At 35.1% G+C, this 25,723-nt stretch overlaps 4 protein-coding genes, 1 long non-coding RNA gene and 1 pseudogene across 8 annotated transcripts; 3 read left to right on the top strand and 3 right to left on the bottom strand.

Moving 5' to 3' along the window:
* Positions 1-809: 809 nt before the first annotated feature.
* Positions 810-2,937, top strand: LOC104771854 (uncharacterized). Its single transcript, XM_010496456.3, has 8 exons — positions 810-1,140; positions 1,793-1,833; positions 1,929-2,006; positions 2,096-2,182; positions 2,282-2,316; positions 2,414-2,499; positions 2,587-2,652; positions 2,747-2,937. The coding sequence occupies exons 1-8, from the start codon at positions 1,074-1,076 to the stop codon at positions 2,779-2,781; spliced, it is 495 nt and encodes a 164-aa protein (XP_010494758.1). The 5' UTR covers positions 810-1,073; the 3' UTR covers positions 2,782-2,937.
* Positions 2,938-3,297: 360 nt separating this feature from the next.
* On the top strand, positions 3,298-4,678 carry LOC104771852 (protein HEAT-INDUCED TAS1 TARGET 1-like; annotated as a pseudogene). Its single transcript, XR_015592312.1, has 4 exons — positions 3,298-3,322; positions 3,458-3,517; positions 3,622-4,119; positions 4,212-4,678. The product of XR_015592312.1 is annotated as a protein HEAT-INDUCED TAS1 TARGET 1-like (transcript).
* A 1,616-nt stretch (positions 4,679-6,294) lies between these two features.
* Positions 6,295-8,179, top strand: LOC104771851 (protein HEAT-INDUCED TAS1 TARGET 1). The gene is made up of 4 exons (XM_010496454.2): positions 6,295-6,651; positions 6,919-7,030; positions 7,166-7,644; positions 7,737-8,179. The coding sequence occupies exons 2-4, from the start codon at positions 6,937-6,939 to the stop codon at positions 7,986-7,988; spliced, it is 825 nt and encodes a 274-aa protein (XP_010494756.1). The 5' UTR covers positions 6,295-6,651; positions 6,919-6,936; the 3' UTR covers positions 7,989-8,179.
* Positions 8,180-15,731: 7,552 nt separating this feature from the next.
* On the bottom strand, positions 15,732-16,819 carry LOC147919799 (uncharacterized). The gene is made up of 3 exons (XR_015594037.1): positions 16,599-16,819; positions 15,895-16,099; positions 15,732-15,813 (listed from the first exon to the last, which is right to left on the bottom strand). It is a non-coding gene; the product is annotated as an uncharacterized LOC147919799 (long non-coding RNA).
* Positions 16,820-18,001: 1,182 nt separating this feature from the next.
* On the bottom strand, positions 18,002-19,922 carry LOC147919798 (uncharacterized; the record flags this gene model as incomplete). Its single annotated transcript, XM_087504109.1, has 2 exons — positions 18,002-18,987; positions 19,055-19,922. Coding segments are annotated over 2 exons (1,707 nt in total), but the record flags the coding sequence as incomplete, so codon positions are not given.
* A 3,050-nt stretch (positions 19,923-22,972) lies between these two features.
* On the bottom strand, positions 22,973-24,900 carry LOC104771849 (WUSCHEL-related homeobox 8-like). 3 transcript variants are annotated; one of them, XM_010496453.3, is made up of 4 exons: positions 24,615-24,900; positions 23,891-24,460; positions 23,239-23,468; positions 22,973-23,148 (listed from the first exon to the last, which is right to left on the bottom strand). In XM_010496453.3, the coding sequence occupies exons 1-4, from the start codon at positions 24,757-24,759 to the stop codon at positions 23,143-23,145; spliced, it is 951 nt and encodes a 316-aa protein (XP_010494755.1). In that variant the 5' UTR covers positions 24,760-24,900; the 3' UTR covers positions 22,973-23,142. The 3 variants fall into 3 exon arrangements, with proteins under 3 accessions (XP_010494755.1, XP_087362730.1, XP_087362731.1); XM_087506604.1 differs by having other exon boundaries at positions 23,239-23,414; positions 24,615-24,883; XM_087506605.1 differs by having other exon boundaries at positions 23,239-23,375; positions 24,615-24,883.
* Between the last annotated feature and the right edge of the window lie 823 nt (positions 24,901-25,723).

The raw sequence follows: 25,723 nt of genomic DNA, 5'->3' as shown, positions 1-25,723 counted from the left end.
TTGAGTCTTTTTCATTTATTAGGACACTACACTAGAGTCTGAAGGATTGATCATCTTGTTTTAGGATACTGCACTAGAGTTTGAAAGATTGATCACCATTTTTATGTATTATGGTTTACATAACATAAATTTGAAAGTTCATGGTTTAAATGACATACATTTACAAGTTCATGATTTAAATGACATATATTTACAAGTTCATGGTTTAAATGGCCTGTATTTAAAAGTTTATGGTTTAAATGACACTTAAAACTTCCATTAAAACGACGTCGTTTTGTTAGTAACGGAGTGATTAACGGCATAGTAACGTCTGTTTGTAGGTCAATTATCGGATTTAACGTCATGTCTTTTTTGGCCTGATCAACGAAACTTCATGTTTAAAAAAACTAGTCAACGAAAGTTAATGTTTTAAATGGTCTACAACAAAGTTCATGTTTTAAATGGCCAAAATTTGAAAGTTCATGATTTTAATGACATTTTTTCCCATTTTAGTTATAGGGATTTAAGGATTTAGGTATATAATATGTATTGTGAGTATTATGTTCGGGTATCGGGTAAAACCCGAACTCGATCGGATATCTGATCCTTAAATGTATTACATTCGTTTGGGTTTTACACACTACCCGAACCCAACTCAAACCTGCTACATCGAGTAGGGTTCGGGTTCCTCTGTTTCGGGTTCAAGGTAATATGCCTAGGGCTAATCCTACATTACTGGAAAAAAAAACGTTGTCGTTTTGACCGTTTACAACAAAACGAGTTAATGACGGTTCGATCTAATAAGGTCACATGTAGTTATAGTGCACCGCGAAACAGAGGAATAAAAATAAAAATCACACTCAAACACAAAAGAATCCCCAAAAATCAACAGGTGGCTAAGCTTTTTAGGGTTTTCGTCGTCACTGGGAAAAGAGAGGACGAGAGATCCTCCACTAATTTCAAAAAAAAAAAAAAGCTAATCTTCTTTATTCGTTTTAGCGAATCGATTCGTTTTCCTGGGTTCAAGTATCAAATTCTTCTGTGGTTTCGTTTCTTGATTTGTGGTTTCTCTCTTTTTGGAAAATTTTGAAACGATGGGAAGAGGCAAGTTCAAGGGTAAACCTACCGGCCAACGCCGATTCTCCAGTGCTGCTGATATTCGTAAGTAATCTTTTAGTTATGAATCGTTCTCTTTGATTCAATCTTGATTTTTTTTTTGGGGAGTTTTGGTATTTGCCCTAATTGGTTTTGCTTCGATTTTAGCCCTTTTGGAATCGTGAGATTGTTTTAATTCGTTTCGTTGAATTGAATTAGTTGATATGCGTAAGGTTTGGTAATATTTTCGATTTTTTTTTTTTTATTGTTCTGCTGTTCAAGTCCTGTAGATTTATATGAGTTTGATGATCATTGAGTATTCCAGAAGTTTAGGTTTGGTTAATATCAGAGAGAGCTCGAACCAGTTTTTCGTGTTTGCTTGATTTTGGAAGTGTATGTATACACCGGTTTAGTTCTTATCATTTTGCTCATGCCTTTCTGACTGGTCGAGGCTCGTTTGCTAGATTTATCCTTATCAGTGCTTTGCCTTTGTATAATGAAGCTTTTAAATTGGATGAGTTCATTGGATTGTCACTTGTTTGAACAAGTGATGTATAAAATTTTTTGGCTAGGATGGTTTATTGGTCTATGATCATAGGGTTTTCATTAGAAGTTTCGTGTAATCTGGTCCAGTTTTGGGTTTTCTGAAGCTGTAAATTGAGAGTTGTGTGGATCAATATTAGAGTTTTAAACTTTTGCTTCTCTGTGTGCTTTGTAGTTGCTGGTACTTCTGCTGCACGTCCTCGATCATTCAAACAGGTATTTTTGTAGTTTTCTTTTTACATTTTTGATACTTTTTGTTGATGTGTGTGTCTGGGGGGTGAATCATTTGTCCTTTTTAATGACATTATCAGAAAGAAGCTGAATACGAAGAAGATGTTGAAAACGAGTCAGAAGAGGAATCTGAAGAAGAGTCCGAAGATGATGCTGATGTGAGTGAAAATCCTGCATGTTATTTGTTATGCGGCCTCATCTAGTTTCGTTGTTGTACAATTCATCTTGACGTTGTATGTAATATCAGGTGAAGAAGAAAGGAACTGAAGCGGTAATTGAGGTTGATAACCCTAACAGAGTAAGACCAAAGACCTTAAAAGCAAGAGACCTCGATGTAAGTCATCTATTTAGTAGTCAGTCAGTTTCTGTAAATCTGTAATGTATGTTTGTCTTTGTAACGAAAGATTTTCTTTCTGTTCTTCCCATTTGTTAGGCTAGTAAAACCACTGAACTCTCAAGGCGTGAAAGGTCTGTTACTTCTTCGAGACACTCTTAATAGGTTATCATTCAACAATTCTTGTTCAGGAACCCTCTAAATATTATTGTCTTGAAATTAATTTTGTAGAGAAGAGCTTGAGAAGCAGCGAGCTCATGAGCGATACATGAGGCTGCAAGAGCAAGGCAAGACCGATCAAGCAAGGAAGGACTTGGGTAAACAAACAATAAATCTCTTGTTCTCTCAGTTGCCTCTTCTCTACGTTTCCAAATTGGCTTATTGATTATCTTGTGTTTGTACAGATCGTTTGGCTCTGATTCGCCAACAGAGAGAAGAAGCTGCCAAGAAGCGAGAAGAGGAAAAAGCCGGTATAAACACCTCTGAAACACCATTTATTTGTGATGCTTTTGTGTGACAAACAGAAACTCATCTGATCGTGTAATGTTTTGTGGTTCATTGCAGCAAGAGACGCTAAGAAAGTCGAAGGGCGCAAATGAGAGTTGTAATCACTCAAAGATCTACCTACTATGCCATTAAGTTGTGTTGTTTTTACATTTTCTTCCGTTGATAAAAAGATAATGTCTCTGTTATTCTACTAAGGATTCTTGTTATCTCTCGATCTTTCAATACATTTGTTAAGTTTGGTTTTAAAAGGGAATGCCCAGCCCTAGCCATTATTAAATGAGTAAGGATTTGGATGTAGTTAATTCATTAATGAATTTAAATTTATCTTGATCGTAGCATTGATCTGGAGAAGTCTCTATTAATTAACTAGCAAAGAAAACAAAAACACTGGCAATCTCAATATCGTTGTCGTGTTAAGGAAAATTGGTGAACGGCGACGTATCGATAAGTAAAGGTTGAAGTCTCTCAAGCGACATCATTTCGGGACTGAGCTGAGTGTTTCTCGAAGATTCTCTGAAGAGTCATTGTTGCTTGAAGACGCTATCAGCGTTTGTTTGGTTTAGTCTAAAGCTTCTCGTTTTGTTATGTTTATGTCAAAACTTGAAACCATGCCTTATATACTTCAGAGCTATAGTTAGTTCTTGTTTTTGGTTTTCCTTTTGCTCTGATTGTGGATTTGTGAATGTCTTGTTCTGGTTGTTGAATCAACTTAATGAAACCAGGGTTAAGGAATCGAAGATGATGAATGAGCTGTTTCTACAATCTGAGACTGTGCTGGCATCTGTCATCCTGATTGCAAACGAGCAAGCAAGGAGCGAGAAGATTAAGGTAACTTATCTACTTTCTTAGTCTTGACGTGCTTCCTTTCTGTTTGTCAAAGAATCTAGAGCAACTCACTTTTTCATTTGTTTTTTTGCTTTTGGTCTTTGCAGATGCATCTGAACATGCAGCTATGGTAGCGGTGAATTTGATCAGCTCTGCACGGGTTATCCTCAAGCTCGACTCTAAGTATACTGAGTACTCAGCTCAGTATTTGGTGGATAACGCTGGCAAGGGGGAAGACGAGCATGGAGAAATGGATCAGCAAAGCTCTGAGTTCACTATCGAAAACATTCTTCGGTATATGGTGGAAAATGTTTGGATCAAGAAGGAAGATAGGCAGAGAGCAATTGATCAACAACGCCGTAATCTCACTGTCAAAGAGTGCCCTCGAATGTGCTTTCAAAAATGAGTTGCCAAGAAGAGAACATTGGGGACATTTGGGATGCACCTTCAAGGCTCCTCCATTTGGTTGTCACTTTCCTCGCGTTCCCATGAAAGGAGAAGTGATTGAGGCTGAGAATTTGGATGAAGCAGTGAAGCTGTTTATGGAACAACCAGTTGGAGCGAGACTGCATATGTTCAGTCCAGAGATTGAGAGTGTTGGAGAGGTAAAGTCTTGTTAGTGAAATTTCAAAGTTTTCAGAGATTAATAATGACAAAGAGTTTGATCTAATCTTGTTCAATTTTTGTGTGGTGGTAGGAAATTTATGAAGGTCCGTCAGGTAATGGAACACGATATGTTGGACTTAGAGATGTGATGATAGTTGCTGCGAAGATGATCGAGGGAGACCTTGTTGTGACTGTGAAGCTATGCTACAAGAAGAAGACTTCGTTTGTCAAAGTGTCTGCGAGACTTATGCGGCTCCAGCTTAAAGGTGATGACGAGTCTCAGGTCAAAGAGCCAACAGGTCTGCTTGTTGACTTCTGTGTCCCGCGCTTATCTATCAATTAATACAAGTGATATATGAGATCTTGGTAAGTATCTGGAGAAATTTATGCTAGTTGTGGAACTTTGTTTGTTGGTGCTATATTAAAAATGTTTTTTATCAGACTTATTATCTGTGTGTCTTGAAAACGCTATGTTTGTTTGTTGTCTGATATAAAGATTGTTTCATGAGACTTTTATCCGTGTTTTAAAGAAGCTGTTGCTACTTTCTAAAGATAAAATTCAGAATCTTTTTTTTTTTTCGTTGAAAATAGTATGAATGAATATATATAATCAAGATACAATTGGTTCACAAAGCCATGGTGGCTGGCTGAGAAAAACAACCAGAAAAGTAAGAAGAAGAATTACATCCATAATCTGGCTAATAAGTGTGCTACATTATTAAAACAACGCTTTGCAAACACAAATTGACAAAAGTTAAACTTGGTGCTCCAGTAACATATATCTTGGAAACCACTAGTGATATCTGTTTGTTTGTAGTTTATAATTTTTGTTAAAACTTCCTAATCACCTTCAAAACTATAAAGCTCAGAATCGATCTGCTGAATGTGGCAGTAAATTAGACATCCAAATCCTTATCCTTTTCGTAGCGACTTTTAAATGTGTGTGCGTGTTTCTGGTTCAAAGTCGGTCTTATTGTGTAGTGATTTTAACAAACTAAGGATACAATCGAACATGCCATTTTGTAACTATGAATACAATTTCTAAAAGATTGGAAAACAGACTAGAGTGCTAAAAGATTCGACAGATTTAATTGTTTTTTCTATCTAAAACTGTGCAATTTTCTTGAATCATTTAGGTGCATTTTTCTTGAATGAAATTTCGATACAAATTGACCAATTCCATGATCCACAAATGGTTGGATGAACGAATGTTTTATTATTTTTTTTGTTGATTGAGATAAATTACTGATTTTATCCTATATGTATGATTTTAAGTTTATGGACTCTCGTGTAACAGTCAGTTTGGAATTAACCTGTGTATTGGTTTAGTGGTCAAAATCTCGTGTTTAAACTTTAAATGGTGTTTTTTGATTAAAAAAAAAAAAAAAAAAAACTTTAAATGGTGTTTTTTGCACAAAACTCTTTTTCTTTTTTAACATTCGGTAAATACGCGAGCCCTTTTCTAATTTATTTATAATTTAATATCAAATTATACTCGATATATCACATATGTATCAAATCAAATTATTTGTATCATGATCACAAATTAATAAAAAAAAAATTATATTAATCTGTTGAGAGTGTTGACACCACTATAAGCTTTCACATAACAAGTACAAGCCCTTTGAAATTAAAACCTTTTCTTTTAATTTGTTGAAAGTGTTGCAAGCAGATGAACCGATCGATTTGTTCATCTTGCCAAGTCTAGAGAAACTGTTTCATTGCCAAAGCTTTTCCTTATCTCTGTATCTAATCAACTAGTTTTTCTTTTCAAATCATCGAAATCACGTCTTGCGTTTGAGAGCTCCAATGACGGTGAGTCTGGTGGATCACATTTATCACCGGTAAGAAAGTTGCAGCAATCGATATTTCTCTCCCAATTCTGATTTCTCAAGAAAAATATGCTGATTGAAGAAAGTTGGACTTTATCAAAAAGAAAAAAAAGTTGCAATTCATCTTTTGTAGTTGTAGACATATTTTTTTTTTCTGAAATCTTTCAAAATTCTACCTCTATAGGTATGATTTTATTAGTCATATTTTTCAACTAAAAAACAAAAGAAAAGTCTTCTAGAAGCATTCAAAGTAGTATTTTTTAAAAAATTGTGATATATTGAATAACAAAAGATTTCAATTAAGTTTTATAAATTACTAATAGAATAACAAGAGATTGTATGTTATTTTAAGTGATTTTACATAAATTTCAAATTGAATAAGATTTTTGAAAAAAACTAAAAATCCTAATTGAATAACAAGAGATTTCAAAAATAATCAAAAATCTATAAAAACACAAGTTCAATACCCCTCACATCGCACTGTAGAAGTTGTACTCGAGAAACGTTTTAAAGGAAAACTGGGAAACGTCGACGTATCTGAGGAGTAAAAAGTTGAAGTCTCTCAAACGACATCGTTTGGGGATTGAGCAGAGGTGAAAATAGGGTTTCTTGACCACTCCTCTCATTTCTCTGTGTTTTTTTCTCGTCTGCGACAGTCTCCTTCTGATCCTCGTCTCTCTCTGTGTGTCTCCTCCTCCGGTAATTTTTCTCTCGATTTTCTTTCTTCTTCTTACGGATCCTGCTCGTGATTTAGCCTTTCCCAGTGCGATTATTGGAAAAAAATGAACTTTTGAAGTTACGTTTTAGGGTTTAGAGTCTAAAAAGCTTATTTGGTTGTTATGTTTATGTCAAAACTTGCAAACATGTTGATACTTGAGCTATAGGTTAGATCTTGTTTTCTGATTGTGTTCTTCTTCTGCTCTGGATTTATGAATGTGTTTTGCTTCTGCTTGTTTCTACAATCAGGGATAAGAGTAATCGAAGATGATGACCGATCTGTTTTTACAATCTGCTAGAAGAACTGCTGGCCTCTGTCATCCTGATTGCGAACGAGCAAACAATGCGCGAGAAGATTACGGTAACTTATCTTATCTAGAATCAATGAGAAATTTACTTTCTTTTCATCGTTTATAGAAACTGTGATGTGGTTTTTAACTTTTAACTGATGCTGAATCATATGAATTGACTACAACTGTTTCTTTGGTCTTTGCAGATGAATCTGAACATGCAGCTATGGTAGCGGTGAATCTGATTAGCTCTGCACGTGTTATCCTCAAGCTCGACTCTGCGTTTACTGAGTACTCAGCTCAGTATTTGGTGGATAACGCTGGCAAGGAAGACGTGCAGGGAGAAAGCTTCACTATCGAAAACGTTATTCGGTACATGGAAGAACATGTTCAGACCAAGATGGAGGATAGGCAGAGTGAAATTGATCAAGAACGCCGTCAGCTCACTGTCAAAGACTGCCTTGAATGTGCTTTCAAAAATGGGTTGCCGACAAGAGGACTTTGGGGACATTTGGGATGCACCTTCAAGGCTCCTCCATTTGCTTGTCACATACCTCGTGTTCCCATGAAAGGAGAAGTGATTGAGGCTGAGAATTTGGATGCAGCAGTGAAGCTGTTGATGAAACAACCTGTGGGAGCGAGACTGCATCTGTTCAGTCCAGAGATCGATCGTGTTGGAGAGGAGGTAAAGTCTTGTTAGGGAATTTTCAGAAGTTTTCAGAGATTAATAATGACAAAAGATTTTGTTCTAATCTTTGTTTAATTTTTGTGTGGTAGGGACTATATGAAGGCCCTTCAGGTGATGGAACACGATATGTTGGGCTTAGAGATGTGATGATAGTTGCTGTGGAGAGGATCGACGGAAGTCCTGTTGTGACTGTGAAGCTATGCTACAAGAAGAAGACTTCGTTTGTCAAAGTGTCTGCGAGACTTGTGCTTCTCCCGCTTAATGGTGATGACGAGTCTCAGGTCAAAGAGCCAACAGGTCTGCTTGTTGACTTCTGTGCCCCGCGCTTCTCTATCAACTAAAACAAGCGATGAGATCTTGATAAGTGATCTGGAGAACTTTATGCTAGTTACGGAACTTGTTTGTTGGTCCTAATATTAAGAATGTTTTTATCAGACTTATTTTCTGTTTAATAAGTTAAGTACCTTGAAAACCCTATGTTTGTTGTGGAACTCAGTTTGTTTGTCTGAAATTAAGATTTTCTTATGAGACTTTCATCGGTGTTTGGTGTTTTTAAGAAGTTAATCGCCTTTTTTTGTGTGTTCAGAGTTGGGTCCTATTGTGCAGGCCAGGTAGTAACCATGATTTTAAGAAATTAGAGATAAAATACAACATGCTATTTTGTGTGTAATGGTCTATATCGTTGCAACGGTCTATATTTAAGTGAGTTCTCAAGTTTGTATGACTTATGAGATGATTGCATTAAACTAGGTCTCTGGTCCATCACATACAATTATTCTGGATTTTCTAGCCATAGAATGGATTTTAGAGTTATAATAGTACGTGTCACGTGAAATTAACGTCAAAAGGAAAGAACCTAATCTATTTCTTAGGCAATAATAAAAATTCCTCAACTCACATGGCAAAGACTAACTGACATGGAGGAGAAGTGATCACTAGGCATATCAATTAGGGTTAAACTCCGCGAGCAAGTCCTGGAAAAGACCGGGTTTAGACTCAAATATATGTTTAGAAAAAATTGGGTTTTTTTGGGCGGAGCCCATTTGGGCTGTATGATTTTTCGGGTTTGATCTGATCGGGATTGGACCAATCCGAAAAGCCCTTAAATAGATATATTTTTATTTTTTGTTAATATTTTTCTTTGATTAGAATATTTGATTAATTATTTCTTGTAAGTAAAATTTAAAATTCTAATTCTAGTTTTCATATTTATTTAAAAACCTTACTTATTACTTTTAAAATCTTTATCTATGATATTTTATATGATTTTCTATATTGTTTTATTTGGTTCAAGTATAAAAAATTATTTGGTTTTTGATAGAATGGTCCCTCTTCAAAGCCAAAGAGATGTGTTATGTTTAACACATGAACAAGTAACCAAAGAGATAAACTCTGTTTTGTCAAATTTCAAGTCTATTCCATTAACGTGACACTGAAGTCTTTAAATACACAAACGAAACAAAACAGATTGTTAACCAACCCTAGAAACAAGGAATATGATTACTAAAATGGGAATATGGAATCGTGGACTTGATATCCTAAACTAAGGAATCCACTAAGCATCTTCTCTAGTTTGGTTCGGTTATGATCTTATCAATACTCCCATCCTCCAAAGAACCTTTGTCCTCAAGGTTCGACACAAAACAACGAGTTGTGTAAATCTTCTTATCACGTAGTGGTGGTGGTTTTCCAGGACCTGGTTCATCTTCGCCGAGCTTGGTTGGTGTTGGGGTCGGTGGTTCATGCCTTTGAAATGGACGCGTCGGAGCAGAATTGGCAGGCCTGTATGTTTTGTAAGAAACACTTCTGACCCAAAGACGTGTGATAAGGGCTTCAACATGATCAGATCCGTCACTGAACTCATGTAGTGGTACGATCTTCCTTCGTGAAGGCGCAAAACTTGAATCATGCATAACCTCATCGAAAGAAAATGTGTCTAACTTGATCCTTGAGTCGATGACTTGAATATTTTTTGCAAAATACTCAAATCTGAGAACCCCCAAGTTATCATCAGTGACATCAAACATTGGCTCTTCATCGTCATAAACATCGAAGATAGGGGCTCCATAGATCTCATTGTAAAGCTCCATGGATTCTTTTTTTTTTTTTTTTTTTTGGATAGATGAAATAGAAATTTGAAGGTGTTTTGTTGAACGTTGATTCTGGGAGAATGCCGTCAACAAGATGGATAGAAATGCTTTGATACCAAATGTTAGCAGTGATGCTAATTTTGGTCACTCTTCAAAGCAAGAGTAACTGCTCTGATACCACTGATAGAATGGTCCCTCTTCAAAGCCAAAGAGATGTGTTATGTTTAACACATGAACAAGTAACCAAAGAGATAAACTCTGTTTTGTCAAATTTTAAGTCTATTCCATTAACGTGACACTGAAGTCTTTAAATACACAAACGAAACAAAACAGATTGATAACCAACCCTAGAAACAAGGAACATGATTACTAAAATGGGAATATGGAATCGTGGACTTGATCCTAAAATTAAGAAAACCACTAAGCATCTTCTCTAGTTTGGTTCGGTTATGATCTTATCAGTTTTAAACTTTTTATTAAAAATTAGATTGGTTTTAATTAATATTGATGACTTAAATGAATTTTAATTGATTTGTTTTACAGTGCACTTTTAAACATTGTTTTTAAGACATGTTATAGATTTATAAGTTTGATTTTTTTCTTCACAAGAAAGCCCGAAAAAGCTCCATAGACTTGTTAGGGTCAGACTTTGAAATATAGGCTCAGAAATATTTCGGACGGTCCGGTCCGAACTCAAACATATGCGGATTTTGCTGGATTCGGATCCGACCGGGCCGGGCAAGCCCGATTGACACCCTAGTGATCACACTCATAAATACCTACTAAAGAGAAGTCAAGCACCTGATAAAACAGAGGAAGGGAGTACTTAATAATGGCTTCAAGAACCTTACGTAAGTGGAGAATGTGATTACTAAGAAATAATGGCGTCTGTTAACATAATACAATATAACACAATAACAGATAACAATAGGATTACTAAGAAATAAGAGAGTACTTAATAATGGCGTCTGTTAACATAATACAAGAGAACAATAGGATTACTAAGAAATAAATGGATAAAATAACAGAATGTAAATTGTCAAAATCCGTTAGGAAACCTCTTTCACAGAATGCTTACTCCAAAAATTGTATGTATATTTTCGCATCCATTAACAAAACCACCGGCCCGCCCAAATTTTTTTTTGACAATCGACCGCCCAAATTTTCAATACACTTTTTAAAAAAATTGCAAAATGATGTGTATTTAAAACTTTAACAAGTTATTGATACTCATGCTGTTGACAAAAAAATATATATATATATATCCATGTGACCTTTCAGTTAAAATTTCACATTATAAAAATTATTAGTTACTATAAAAATTATTAGTTACCTTACTGAAAACCATATATACAAAGGAAAATATTAATCACATAAAAAAAGCATGTAATGTTATTCGATTTTTCTTTGTTTTCTTTTCTTTTTGTTTTTGGTTATCCAACCTCAACAAAATGTAAGATAAAAAAAAAAAAAAGACAAAGTGAACATAAGAAAAGATATAAAGGGAACAAATTTTAGTGAAGCTATAACTTAATTTCACTTTTTTTTCTTTCAACAACACTCTCTGATAATCGTCCGATAGCCCTCTGCAATGACCTCTATAAGATAGTCTCCAAGTGCTTAGTCCAACGACTGATACCACACCTAGATGGTATCGTTTCTGAAGCACAAGCTGCTTTCATTCCAGGCCGCATCATAAAGGATAATGTAATGATTGCTCATGAACTGATGCATTCCCTGAAGGTTCGAAAACGAGTTTAAAAAACATATATGGCAGTAAAAACTGATGTCAATAAAGCATATGACAGAGTTGAGCGGAAATTCTTAAAAACAAAACTGCAACTTTTTGGGTTTTGCGATCAGTGGACTAGATGGATCATGTCGATTGTGAAATCTGTCAACTACTCTGTTTTGATCAATGATGTGCCTTAATATAATACTAGAACGGGAATACGCCAGGGAGATCCCTTGTCACCTTACTTTTTCATACTTTGCTCAGACATTTTAAGTCATTTAATAACCTCTAGAGCAAAGGATGGTGATATTAGGGGAATTAAAATAGGTAATGGTGTACCAAGCATCACTCATTTACAGTTTGCTGATGACTCCCTCTTCTTTTGTCAAGCTAATAGACAAAACTGCCAAGCTTTGAAAGATGTTTTCGATATCTATGAATACTACTCAGGCCAGAAAATAAACACATCAAAGTCAATGATAACTTTTGGCTCTTGAGTCTACGGAACAACTCAAGACAGACTAAATTTGATTCTCAACATACCAAACCATGGAGGAGGAGGGAAATATCTAGAACTCCCGGAACAGTTCGGACGGAAGAAGAAAGAGATGTTCACTTACTTTATAAACCAAGTAAGAAAAAGAACTTCCCATTGGAGTACAAAGACTCTATCACCTGCAGCGAAAGAAGTAATGCTTAAATCGGTTGCAGTTTCAATGCCTGTCTATGCTATGTCATGTTTTAAATTAGCAAAGGGTGTCATTTCAGATATTGAAGCTTTACTAATGAATTTCAGGTGGGAAAGAAATTCTCATCAACGAGGTATCCCTTGGATTTCATGGTCGAAACTAAAACACTCAAAAAAGAGGGTGGTGTAGGTTTCAGAGACTTAGAGAAGTTTAATGATGCCCTGCTTGCAAAACAAGCGTGGAGACTTCTTAAATTTCCAAATTCTCTTTTTGCAAGAGTTATGAAGGCATGTTATTATCGAGATGATGACCTTTTTGATGGATAAGAACGGAAAAATCAATCCTATGGATGGTCCTCCTTATTACATGGAGTTGATCTGATAAAAAAAGGTTTAAGATACTTTGTTGGAGATGGTAAGTCTATACGCCTAGGCATTGATAATGTATTAATGTAATAGAAGGCCATCTTCCTCGACCGATAACAACAAATGATCCACAATGCAATATGAAAACATAGATCTTGCTAAAAAAATGGGAAATACCGTACCTACGACTCATAACAAATAGAGACCAATAACATTGCAGAAGATTGTGCAGCTATCAAAAAATTATATATCTCACAGGTTGAAACAGAAGATAAGCTAATATGGAACTATACACATTCTTGAAAATATACAGTTAAATCGGGGTATTGGTTCCTCACTCATAATCCTTTTGATCCAAATCATGTCCCAAACATCCCTCATGGCTCGGTTGAATTGAAGAATAAAATATGGAAGCTCCTAATTTTACCAAAAATCAAACATTTCCTCTGGCGAGTTGTCTCAAAAGCTTTACCAACAACAACTCGACTACGCACCAGAGGTATGATTAGTGATGCTATCTGTCCAAGATGAAATCAAAAGGATGAATCAATTCTTCATGCCTTCTTTACCTGTCCATTTGCAAAAATGGTTTCGCGTATGTCGAACACCCCTTTGCTAAACATAAAACAACTGGATGCGGATGAAGAGTCTTCCATTGGAACTATTATCAATCTAGCAAACCAACAAAACAATATACAAAGACTCTCTTTTACCTTTTTGGCTATTATGGCGAATATGGAAAGCAAGAAACATTATGGTGTTTGATGGCATTCGTGAAGGACCTACAAAAACGGTTTTAAAAGCACTCTGTGAAATAAAAGAATAAATGAATAACGTTTTACATACTGTAACTAATAATGGAACAAATCCAAATTCAATCATATCCTATTGGTCTCCTCCAATCTCTCCTATGTTTAAATATAATTTTGATGCAGCCTGTTTCTCACAACCATGTAGCGATGGGTGGATGGATTATCCGGAATCAATATGGGGAACCTATGGTTTGGGGAGCGAGAAAATTATCTCTTTCTGAATCAGCATTAGAAGCAGAAGCGAAGGCGCTATTATCGGCTATACAACATACATTGATCCGAGGCTATAATTCGATAATTTTTGAAGGTGATTGTAAGACTCTCATCAAATTTGTCAATGGACATCAGGAAAATGCTTTTCTTACAAATCTACTTAACAGAAATCTAAGTTCCAACATTTTATTTTTATTTTTACAAAGAGGATTTGTAATGTAGTTGCTTATATATACACTAGCAAAATTCGGTTGTCAAAATACTGATTACTGTGTTGGTCTGTATCAAAGCCTGTTTGGCTTGTGGAATCCCTATGTAATGACACTTTTTAAGTAAATCAAATTTTCTTTGCGTAAAAAAAGGAAAGGGTCATGATTTCATAGGTTTAAAGATACAAAACAATAAATTGATATAAATGATAACTAAATAAATCACATAAATTCTTTTTAAAAATACGATTATATTTGTCTACAATAACACTCAATCTTCAATATCTTCTATATATGCAAACCAAAAACAAATTTTTTGTAGCTATCCTTACAAGATATTTTATTGCAAAATCATTAAAACTTTTTCTTAAAAAAAAGAGAAACTCACAAGATAATAACCGGCATCGTTTTGGAGAGATTGAAAAGTAACACCATTTCATCTGTAAGAATAGGCTGGCCAAAAGAGTCGATCAAAATAGCGTTGTTTCCAAAAGCTTCCTTAACGTTGAACAATCCCTCAACCACTTTGAAATACAAGTCGTTAATAAATACAAACAATTTACCGGAGAAACACAATCTTCAACACCACCATGAAATACTATGGCTCGTTCTTTGTATCATAATTGTAACACGTTTTAATAACTAATGTTAGTCAACATAATTAAATAAAACTAATTTACCCAAAAAAATTTACAGTCAAATCTATAGTCCAAAACGTCTTTTCCAACAAAAAAAGACGTATGCATGCGTTATTCGTTCCAGAAAAATCAATAACTGATTAACATTTTTTTAAGATTAATTTACTTATATAAATAATAGATATGTATTGACATCCATCTATATGTTTGAGATTCATTTACTGTATGTATTAAAATATATGTATTATCTTAAAACGACTATTAGATTTCCGAATCGTGGTACAAAAAAATGAAATGTTATATTTTACAAAAAAATCAAACATTTCCTCTGGCTAGTTGTCTCAAACGCTTTACCAACAACAACTCGAATACGCAAAAGAGGTTTGAGTATTTATGCTATCAGTCCAAGATGCTATCAAGAGGATGAATCAATTCTTCATGCCCTCTTTACCTGTCCATTTGCAAAAATGGTCTGGCGTATGTCGAACATCCCTTCCCTAAACATAAACCAACTGGATGCGGATGCATAGTCTTCCATTGCAACTCTTCTCAATCTAGCAAACCAACAAAACAATATACAAGACTCTCTTTTACCTTTTAGACTACTATGGCGAATATGGAAAGCAAGAAACACTTTGGTGTTTGATGGCATTCATGAAGGAGTTACAAACGCGGTTTTAAAAGCACTTTCTAAAACAAAAGAATGGATAAATAACCTTTACATACTGCAACTAATAATGGAACCAATCCTATTCCAATCATATCATCTTGGTCTCCTCCAATCTCTCCTATGTATAAATTTAATTTTGATGCAGCCTATGATTCTCACAGACATATACCGATGGGTGGATGGATTATCCAGAATCAATATGGGGAACCTATGGTTTATGTGCAACAAAAGTATCTCTTTCTGAATCAGCATTAGAAGCAGAGCAAAGGAGTTATTATCGGCTCTACAACATACATGCATCTGAGGCTATAATTCAATAATTTTTTAAGGTGATTGTGAGTCTCTCATCAAATTTGCCACTGGACATCAGGAAAATGCTTCTCTTACGAATCTACTTAGAGATATTCACCTACGGAGTTCTAAGTTCCAACATTTTATTTGAATTTTACAAAGAGGATTTGTAATGTAGTTGCTTATACACTAGCAAAATTCGGTTATCAAAATACTGATTACTATGTTGAGTCTATATCAAAGCCTGTTTGGCTTGTGGAATCCATATGTAATGACACTTTTTAAGTAAATCAAATTCTCTTTGCTTAAAAATGGAAAGATCATGATTTCATACGTTTAAAGATACAAAACAATAAATTGACAAAATTAATAACTAAATAAATCACATAAATCCTTTATTAAAATATTATTATATTTTTCTACGATAACACTCGATCTTCAATACTTTCTATATCTACAAACCAAAACAAATTGTTTTAGCTATCATTACAATATATTTTTTGAAATATCATTAAAACTGAAAAAAAAAACTCACAAGAGATTGAAAAGTAACACCATTTTCATCCGTAAGAAAGGCTGGCCAAAAGAGTTGATCAAAATAGCATCGTTTCCAAAAGCTTCCTTAACGTTGAACAATCCCGCAGCCACTTCGAAAAGCATGTCGTTAATAAATACGGTCAATTTATCCGGAGAAACACAATCTTCGACGTTTTCACCACCATGAAATACTATAGATCGTTCTTTGTATCATCAATGAAACACATTTTAATAACTAATGTTAGTCAACATAATTAAATAAAACTAATTTACCCAAAAAAAATTTACAGTCAAATCTATAGACCAAAACTTCTTTTCCAACAAAAAAAAAAGATGTATGCTTGTGTTATTCGTTCCAGAAAAAATCGATAGTGGATTAATTTTTTTTGTTTGAGATTAATTTACTTATATAAATAATAGATATGTATTGACATCCATCTATACGTTTGAGATTAGTTTACTTATATAAATAATAAATATGTATTAAAATACATATATTACCTAAAAAACGATTATTAGATTTCTAATCTTGTTACCAAAAAAAATGAAATGTTATATTTTACCAAAAATCAAACATTTCCTCTGGCGAGTTGTCTCAAAAGTTTTACCAACAACTCGACTATGCACTAGAGGTTTGAGTATTGACGTTATCTATCCAAGATGCAGTCAAGAGGATGAATCAATTCTTCATGCCCTCTTTACCTGTCTATTTGCAAAAATGGTTTGGCGTATGTCAAACACCCCTTCCCTAAACATAAACCAACTGGATGCGGATGCAGAGTCGTCTATTTCAACTCTTCTCAATCTAGCAAACCAACAAAACAATATACAAGACTTTCTTTGACCTTTTGGCTATTATGGCGAATATGGAAAGCAAGAAACACTCTGGTGTTTGATGGCATTCGTGAAGGAGCTACAAACACGATTTTAAAAGCACTCTCAGAAACAAAAGAATGGATAAATAACCTTTTACATACTACAACTAATAATAGAACCAATCCTAATCCAATCATATTCTCTTGGTCTCCTCCAATCTCTCCTATGTTTAAATGTAATTTTGATGCAGCCTATGATTCTCACAGCCATGTAGCAACGGGTGGATAGATTATTCGGAATCAATATGGGAAACTTATGGTTTGGGGAGCAACAAAATTATCTCTTTCTAATTCATCATTAGAATCAGAAGCGAAGGCGTTATTATCGGCTCTATAACATATATGGATCCGAGGCTATAATTTGATAATTTTTAAGGTGATTGTGTGACTCTGCTACGAGTGTAAAGAGCGGTAGTGAAGAGGTGAAGCTAAGTGCAGAAGATCATAGGCAGGCTCCATTGAGTGGGTTGAACGATCAAAGGGAGTTTGGGAGAATAGTCTATCGCTAAATTGGGATTGGATTGCTGGAACAAGCTCAGAGAATACTGAGACCAAATCAGGTATGGTTAAGCAGGTAATCTTCTCTCATGAAGTCTCTCACTCTCCAAAAGCTTACAGTCATTAGGTACCGTGGCTTGCAGCTTTGAGGGAATTGTATACATGACCAAGATCTGTCTTCCACTTGTCTTAGGCCAACCATATAGATGCTCTCCAATCTCTGCAACCCAAGTGCTCAACCTTAACCTTATACCAATTGGAAAAGCACCAAGGTAGCTTACCAAAGGAAATAACAGAAAAGGGAAGAGATTCAGAAGAATAAGAGATTGAGATGTAGATTCAAAGAAAAGAAGAAGGAAGTTAACATTGTTTTCAGTTGTAAATCGATAAAGGATTACAAAGGATAGAGTGATACTTAAATACACAAACAAGGATAGAAAATGGCGTAAATAACTATAGTTTCTTCACTTTTCCCGCAATCCCATTAAGAGCCCAAAGCCTTAGCACTCGATCATAACAATACTCGCCTTTTGAAGAGTCACCATGTCCTCATGGTGGAAGAAATTGAAAATGATCCTGGACTGTATCAACGTCTGCCATTGTTATTGTTTCAGTGTTGTTCGCACATGCTAATAGTGACTTGCTCGAGAAGATCTCGTCAAACCCCCTTTGCGTGAACACCATCTGCTTCACTCCTCTCCCTGCAATTCGTACTGCAAACGTGATTGGGTCTATTACAGAACAAGCCAACCTTGACACCAACAACTCCAGTAGTTTACAGTCATTAGGTACCGTGGCTTGCAACTTTAAGGGAATTGCATACATGAGCAAGATCTGTCTTCCACTTGTCTTAGGCCAACCGTATAGATGCTCTCCAATCTATGCAACCCAAGTGCTCAACCTTGACTTTATACCACACAACAATTCTGGTAGCCTTGGAGAGTGAGAGACTTCATGAGAGAAGATTACCCGCTTAACCAGATCTGATTTGGTCTCAGTATTCTCTAAACTTGTTCCAGCGATCCAATCCCAATTTTGTGATAGAATGTTCTCCCCAAACTCCCTTTGATCGTTCAACCCACTCAACCTTGGAGCCTGCCTATGATCTTCTGCACTTAGCTTCATCTCTTCACTACCGCCCTTTACACTCGTAGCATTACTCCCCCATTTTAAAACTATCTTTTCCTCAGGATAGTCAGCAACCTTTCTCAACTTGCTTCTTTTCTCACCTTCACTTTTCATCTTCACCTTTCTCATACTTAGCTTCAGATTTTCATCCTTTTTACAAAGAGTGATCCATTCTTGGTTGTTAAGGAAAGAGAAGGTGTGTTCCTGCCAGTAAACACAAGTCTCTCCCAGTTTGGATAGCCAAGTATAGCCCAAAATCAGATCAGCTTCAGTCTTGGTCAAGTCTATTGTAAGAAAATCCTCAATGATCTCAACTGCTTGAATAAACAAGCTGATCCCTTTGCAAGTGCCTTCACCCTTGATGAGCTGACCATGTCCCAAACAAACTGACCTTGGTTTTGTCATTCTCTTTGGTAGTCTAAGGCAAATGGCTAACTCTTCTGAAATATAATTCCGTGTAGCTCCGAAGTCAATCTCGACAAACACTCTCTGACCTGAGATAGAGCCCCCAAACCTTAGACCTTTGATCTTGGTTTGAACTTTCTTCGAAGGGTATTTTCCTTGTCGCTTGGCATCACTGTTCTCTTCTCCTTAACCCTTCTTAGCTCATTTCCAAAAACATGTGAATCCTCTTTTAACATGGTGAGACTCATTAACTCCGCATTTTCACCAAAATAAGCTGAAACTTGTTCACTCGCCATGTTATGGCCGCCGTGTAAGATAGCTTCTTTTCTCGGTATCCACTCATTTCCTCAAGCCAAACAGCAAGATACATTGCTTCTTGAAGTCGCTTGGGTTGCAAATTTCTAACCTCCATCTGCAATGGTTGAGTCAACCCACGTATAAACACGTCCAACACATGCTTCTCTGGTATACTCATTGCCTCTCTACGCTTAGCTTCAAATTCTCTGTAGTAACTAGCCACAGAACCTTCTTGTATCATTCTTGAGTATAATGAACGGCTTACAAATCTTGGTCTTGGTGTTGGTGGCTCCTTCTTTTGTTCCTTAAGCATCCACTTAAATTCTTTCCAGCTTGTAGGTGAATTCTTTTCCCATAAGCCCTTGATCCACTGACCTGTTTCTCCTTCTAAGAGTGAATACATAATCCTCATCCACTCATTGTGAGGAGTCTGACTTGCAGAAAAATAAGTCTCCAAGCTGTTGATCCACTTGAATAAGTCTTCCTTAGAGCTCATTGACAACCCAGATTCTTGATAAACCTTGTTTTTCCAAGCGGTATTTGTTTCCCCTCTCTCCAACCCAAGCTGCCTTGTTCTCCCTTCTTGATCTGTCAAGGGCGTGCCATCATGAAGTGGTTGTAGAGTGGATCCCTGAAATCTAATATAAATATTTCTTTTAGCATCAACGCCATCGCTCAACCCCAGTGGCTTCAACCCAATGTGTTCCCATGCCTCTGCCGATCTTGTCCAGATCACTAAACCATTCCATGCTCTACCATTTCTGTTCACAGCCCCTGAACCATGGAGCCTTACATTACCAACTCGACGATGGACTGGATTAGCTCAAGAAACAGCTCCAAAATTTCCCTGAATATTCAGAAATCTTGATAGCGCCTCAGTTGGTTCATCCTTGTTCTCGTCTCGGAGACGTTTCCATGATCTACCTCTAACATCAACTCTATCATCAAGCTCTTGTGATGCATCATAATCAGAGGAAGCGACCATTTGTCTAACAGCACTAGCATCAACCTGAAACCTAGAGTTAATCAAGGGATAACCACATCGCTTACCATGTTTCTTTGTGGGTTGTTTTCTGATTTTTGTCGCCGAAACAAACTCGTGATGTCTCCTTCGTGTTGATTTCTTCCTGGCTTTATGATAGTTTCGTTGAACAGAAATCCTCTCTTAACCAAGAGATTGGACTGTGTGTGGAAGCTCAGAGATCCACAGACTAAAAGAAGCCTCTGGTAACGCAGTGCTCACCAAGTGTTCGATAGAAGTCCCAAGAGAAATTTCTGGGTTTTTTCTTGGTGTAGGATCTGTTGGTGGGCGATCTAGACTCTCCATGATGGTTTGTTGGACGGACGGTGGAAGATGTCGACTCACCTTGGTGGTTTGATGAGCAGCTGACGGAAGATCTGAGCTCACCGTGACGAACTTGATGGTATGTAAACCGTTTTGTAGGTCGAGTAGGAGTTGTTGTCTCTCGCGATTAGTATGCATCATCTCCTGCACATAACACTTAATTTCCTCACAAGATCGTAGGAAACGATCGTAAGCCTCACCACTAACATTCATTTCTAAGCCTTTTTTTAACACTTAGAGTTCAACTCTCAATGAAAGCATCAATTTGATAAGCAACAAGGTAGCTTACCAAATGAAATAATAGAAAAGGGAAGAGATTCAGAAGAATAAGAGATTGAGATGAAGATTCAGAGAGAAGAAGAAAGAAATTAACATTGTTTTCAGTTATAAATCGATAAAGGATTACAAAGGATAGAGTGATACTTAAATACACAAACAAGGATAGAAAATGGCCTAAACAACTATAGTCTCTTCACTTTTCCCGCAAGCCCATTAATAGCCCAAAGCCTTAGCACTTGATCATAACAGACTCTAATCAAATTTGTCAATGAAAAATACTTCTCTTACAAATCTACTTAGAGATAATCATCTACGGAGATCTAAGTTCCAACATTTTATTTGTATTTTTACAAAGAGTATTTGTAATGTAGTTGCTTATACACTAGCAAAATTCGGTTGTCAAAATACTGATTACTATGCTGAGTTTGTATCAAAGCCTGTTTGGCTTGTGGAATCCCTATGTAATGACACTTTTTAAGTAAATCAAATTTTCTTTGCGTAAAAAAAGGAAAGATCTTGATTTCATAAGTTTAAAGATACAAAATAATAAATTGATATAATTAATAACTAAATAAATCACAGAAATTCTTTATTAAAATATGATTATATTTGTCTAAACACTCGATCTTTAATATCTTCTATATCTACAAACCAAAAACAAATTGTTTTAGCTATCCTTACAAGATATTTTTTGCAAATTCATTAAAACTTTTTCTTAAAACAAAAAAGAAACTTACAAGATAATAAACGACACCATTTTGGAGAGATTGAAAAGTAACACCATTTTCATCTGTAAGAATAGGCTTGCCAAAAGATTTGATCAAAATAGCATCGTTTCCAAAAGCTTCCTTAACGTTGAACAATCCCGCAACCACTTCAAAAAGCATATCGTTAATAAATACAGTCAATTTATCCGGAGAAACACAATCTTCGACGTTTTCACCACCATGAAATACTATAACTCATTCTTTGTATCATCAATGAAACACGTTTTAATAACTAATGTTAGTCAACATAATTAATTAAAACTAATTTACCCAAAGAAATTTACAGTCAAATCTATAGACCAAACTGTCATTTCCAACAACAACAAAAAGACGTATGCATGCGTTATTTGTTCCAGAAAAAATAAATAGTTGATTAATATTTTTTTTGAGATTAATTTACTTATATAAATAAGATATATGTATTGACATCCATCTATATGTTTGAGATTAATTTACTTATATAAATAATAGATATGTATTAAAATATATCTATTACCTAAAAACGACTATTAGATTTTTAATCTTGTTACAAAAAATGTTATATTTTACCAAAAATCAAATATTTCTTCTGGCGAGTTGTCTCAAAAGCTTTACCAACAACAACTCGACTACACACCAGAGGTATGAGTATTGACGCTATCTGTCAAAGATGCAATCAAGAGGACAAATCAATTCTTCATGCCTTTTTTACCTTTCCATTTGCAAAAATGGTTTGGCATATGTCGAACACCCCTTCCCTAAACATAAACCAACTGGATGCGGATGTAGAGTCGTCCATTGCAACTCTTCTCAATCAAGCAAACCAACAAAACAATATACAAGACTCTCTTTTACCTTTTTGGCTATTATGGCGAATATGGAAAGTAAAAAACACTCTGGTGTTTGATGGCATTCGTGAAGGAGCTACAAACACGGTTTTAAAAGCACTCTCTGAAACAAAAGAATGGAGACATAACCTTTTACATACTGAAACTAATAATGGAACCAATCCTAATCCAATCATATCCTCTTGGTCTCCTCCAATCTCTCCTATGTTTAAATGTAATTTTGATGCAGCCTATGATTCTCACAGCCATGTAGCAATGGTGGATGGACTATCCGAAATCAATATGGGGAACTTATGGTTTGGGGAGCAACAAAATTATCTCTTTCTGAATCAGCATTAGAAGCAGAAGCGAAGGCGTTATAATCGGCTCTACAACATACATGGATCTAATGCTATAATTCAATAATTTTTTAAGGTGGTTGTAAGACTCTCATCAAATTTGTCAATGAACATCAGGAAAATGCATCTCTTATGAATCTACTTAGAGATATTCACCTATGGAGATCTAAGTTCCACCATTTTATTTGTACTTTTACAAAGGGGATTTGTAATGTAGTTGCTTATACACTAGCGAAATCTAGTTGTCAAAATACTGATTACTATGTTGAGTTTGTATCAAAGCCTGTTTGGCTTGTGGAATCCCTATGTAATGACACTTTTTAAGTAAATAAATTTTTCTTTGCATAAAATAGGAAAGGTTATGATTTCATAAGTTTTAAGATACAAAACAATAAATTGATATAATTAATAACTAAATAAATCACATAAATCCTTTATTATAATATGATTATATTTGTCTATGATAACACTCGATCTTCAGTATCCTCTATATCTGCAAACCAAAAACAAACTGTTTTAGCTATCCTTACAAGATATTTTTTGCAAAATCATTAAAACTTTTTCTTAAAGAAAAGAAACTCACAAGATAATAAACGGCACCGTTTTGGAGAGAATGAAAAGTAACACCATTTTCATCTGTAAGAATAGGCTGGCCAAAAGAGTTGATCAAAATAGCATCGTTTCCAAAAGCTTCCTTAACGTTGAACAATCCCGCAGCCACTTTGAAAAGCATGTCGTTAATAAATACGGTCAATTTATCTGGAGAAACACAATCTTCGACGTTTTCACCACCATGAAATACTATAGCTCGTTCTTTGTATCATCAATGAAATACGTTGTTAGTCAACATAATTAAATAAAACTAATTTACCCAAAAAAATTTACAGTGAAATCTATAGACTAAAATGTCTTTTCCAACAATAAAAAAGACGTATGCATACGTTATTCGTTCCAGAAAAAATCGATAGTTGATTAATATTTTTTAATTTTGAGATTAATTTACTTATATAATTAATATACATATAGATGGATGTCAATACATATCTATGTATGTGTGATGTGTTACATGTGTAAATTCTAAGCATTTCAATAATAATTAATGTGTAAATTATAAGTTATATACAGTATATATATATATTCTTAAAAAATGAATCAATTATCTATAAAACATTAAACATGCCCAAAAAACAAATAGTTGAACTATTTAATATTACTGTATGGAAATGTTTAATTACCTTGAGATTGATTTGTGGTCAATGGAAGAGGAGAAAAACAATCTCCGCCGCCGTTTCCATCTCCACCGGAAAAATTGATTGCCGGAATCTTATCCAAGCTTTCGTCGTTCTCGGGGAATGCCACACCTTCTTCCATTACCACCGGTACAACAAAATCACCAAAACCAAACCCTGACTGAGCCACGCTTAGATCATTTTGAACGGAGGATGGATAACCGGCAGGTTGGGTTACCACCATTTCATTGTTTTGAACCGGAAAGAAACCGGTTTCTTGGTTAACCAAACCAAAACAATGATCAGCATCGATACCAGGACTTATGATCTTGTCCTTCTTTGACGTTTTAGGGCTTTTGTGATGAACACGAAGTTTGTGTTTTGCTCGAGATTTCCGGTTTTGAAACCAGTAAAACACGTTAGCGTCGCCGATTTGACCGTATTCTTGTAGCCGGATCCGGATCCTTTGGATCTCCTCTCTCGGTGGGTTAACAATACCAGAATTAAAGATTGATTCGAGTATCCGAATCTGTTCAGGTTTAGGGTTCCATCTCGGTTTAGGATCTGGTACACGATCTGATTCATAAAGTGAATATCACATCATCATGCATGTCTTAACATATACATAGATCATATAGCTTTGTTTCTACACTACAAATCAAGTAAAACCAGCTAAAACAATATAAACTTATCGAAGAAAAATGGAGATAATGTAAATTTTTGTAAATACCTGAGGAGAAGGAAGAAGATATGTTGCAATTAGAGTAGTGCATGTAAGATGAAGAACCACTTTCATGTTGATGATGATGATGATTATTGTTGCAAGGTTTGGATTTGAACATGCTTGGCCAGTTTTTGTTTGAGGAGGATGACATGGTGATGGTGCAGTGTAATGATGATGATTATGATGATATGGTGATGATGATTATGATAGAGAGAGATTACTTAGGGTTGATAGGGTAATGAGAGAATAACAAAGCTACTCTCACGTTATATATTAGCCTCTTTACCTACCCTTTGGTTTTGCATTTGACTGCATTTAATAACTAATAGACATTATAAAACGTAAAATTAGAGAAAGAGAAAAAAAAAACAAAAACGGGGAATTGCATATTGTATGTATTTCAAAGGAGACTAAGTTTTTATTTCATCAATTGATACTTTTCTTCTGTTTACGTTCATTTCATTCTTGTGTATCTATTTAGTTCAGATGAATTGCTATTTAACTCAGATTAAATAGATTCGTAAACTAAATTTACAAACCAATTATCAGGTAATACATCTTACGTGGTGATTTTAATCAATTATTAAGTATTCAATTTTTGGTAAATCCAATTCGATTTATATATCTATGTCAAGATAAATATTTATACAATTTTTTTATAAATAATTAAAAGTTTGGTTGGACAAATAGTTAAGTAAGGTGGAGATTCAGATTGACTGAAAGGATCATATTTACATTTTATTCATTAAATACCTAGTCAACAATAAAAGAAGTAACTAATGGACTTACTTTATATGATGACTGTTTTCTTTTAAGTATGTGGTTAATAGAAAAAATAAAAACAATGGTAACTGTTAGTGCATAAGTAAGTAATGACTTGTTTTACTCTCTGATCTAACTTGACTATGAGGAAAGTTACAACATATCTTCACAAAGTACGGAAGACTTTGAATCAAAGTGATTTTTTTTTTTCCGTTTTGGATTTTACTATCTGATTTTTCAGCTTCTTCCTCTTCTTTGTTTTTTCTTTTTCACTTTTACACAATTTTGGAAATGTCATAAACACTTTTTTCTGTTTCATACACTAACTATAAATTCCGTTACAAAAAAAAAAA

The sequence above is a fragment of the Camelina sativa genome, chromosome 20, assembly GCF_030686135.1.
Source record: "Camelina sativa cultivar CO46 ecotype springtype chromosome 20, ASM3068613v1".
In the NCBI taxonomy this organism is placed as follows: Eukaryota; Viridiplantae; Streptophyta; class Magnoliopsida; order Brassicales; family Brassicaceae; genus Camelina; species Camelina sativa.
Note: the sequence above shows the minus strand (reverse complement) of the source record. Positions and strands in the feature narration are given on the sequence as shown.

Excerpts from the sequence above, each read along its gene's own strand:
- LOC104771854 (XM_010496456.3), top strand. The coding sequence starts at position 1,074 with ATGGGAAGAGGCAAGTTCAAGGGTAAACCTACCGGCCAACGCCGATTC. Across the intron at positions 2,183-2,281 it reads TAAAAGCAAGAGACCTCGAT|GCTAGTAAAACCACTGAACT; the intron begins GTAAGTCATCTA and ends CCCATTTGTTAG. Across the intron at positions 2,653-2,746 it reads GCGAGAAGAGGAAAAAGCCG|CAAGAGACGCTAAGAAAGTC; the intron begins GTATAAACACCT and ends GGTTCATTGCAG.
- LOC104771851 (XM_010496454.2), top strand. The coding sequence starts at position 6,937 with ATGATGACCGATCTGTTTTTACAATCTGCTAGAAGAACTGCTGGCCTC. Across the intron at positions 7,031-7,165 it reads CAATGCGCGAGAAGATTACG|ATGAATCTGAACATGCAGCT; the intron begins GTAACTTATCTT and ends TGGTCTTTGCAG. Across the intron at positions 7,645-7,736 it reads TCGATCGTGTTGGAGAGGAG|GGACTATATGAAGGCCCTTC; the intron begins GTAAAGTCTTGT and ends TTTGTGTGGTAG.
- LOC104771849 (XM_010496453.3), bottom strand. The coding sequence starts at position 24,759 with ATGTCATCCTCCTCAAACAAAAACTGGCCAAGCATGTTCAAATCCAAA. Across the intron at positions 24,461-24,614 it reads ATCTTCTTCCTTCTCCTCAG|ATCGTGTACCAGATCCTAAA; the intron begins GTATTTACAAAA and ends TTTATGAATCAG. Across the intron at positions 23,469-23,890 it reads GACCACAAATCAATCTCAAG|AACGAGCTATAGTATTTCAT; the intron begins GTAATTAAACAT and ends GATGATACAAAG.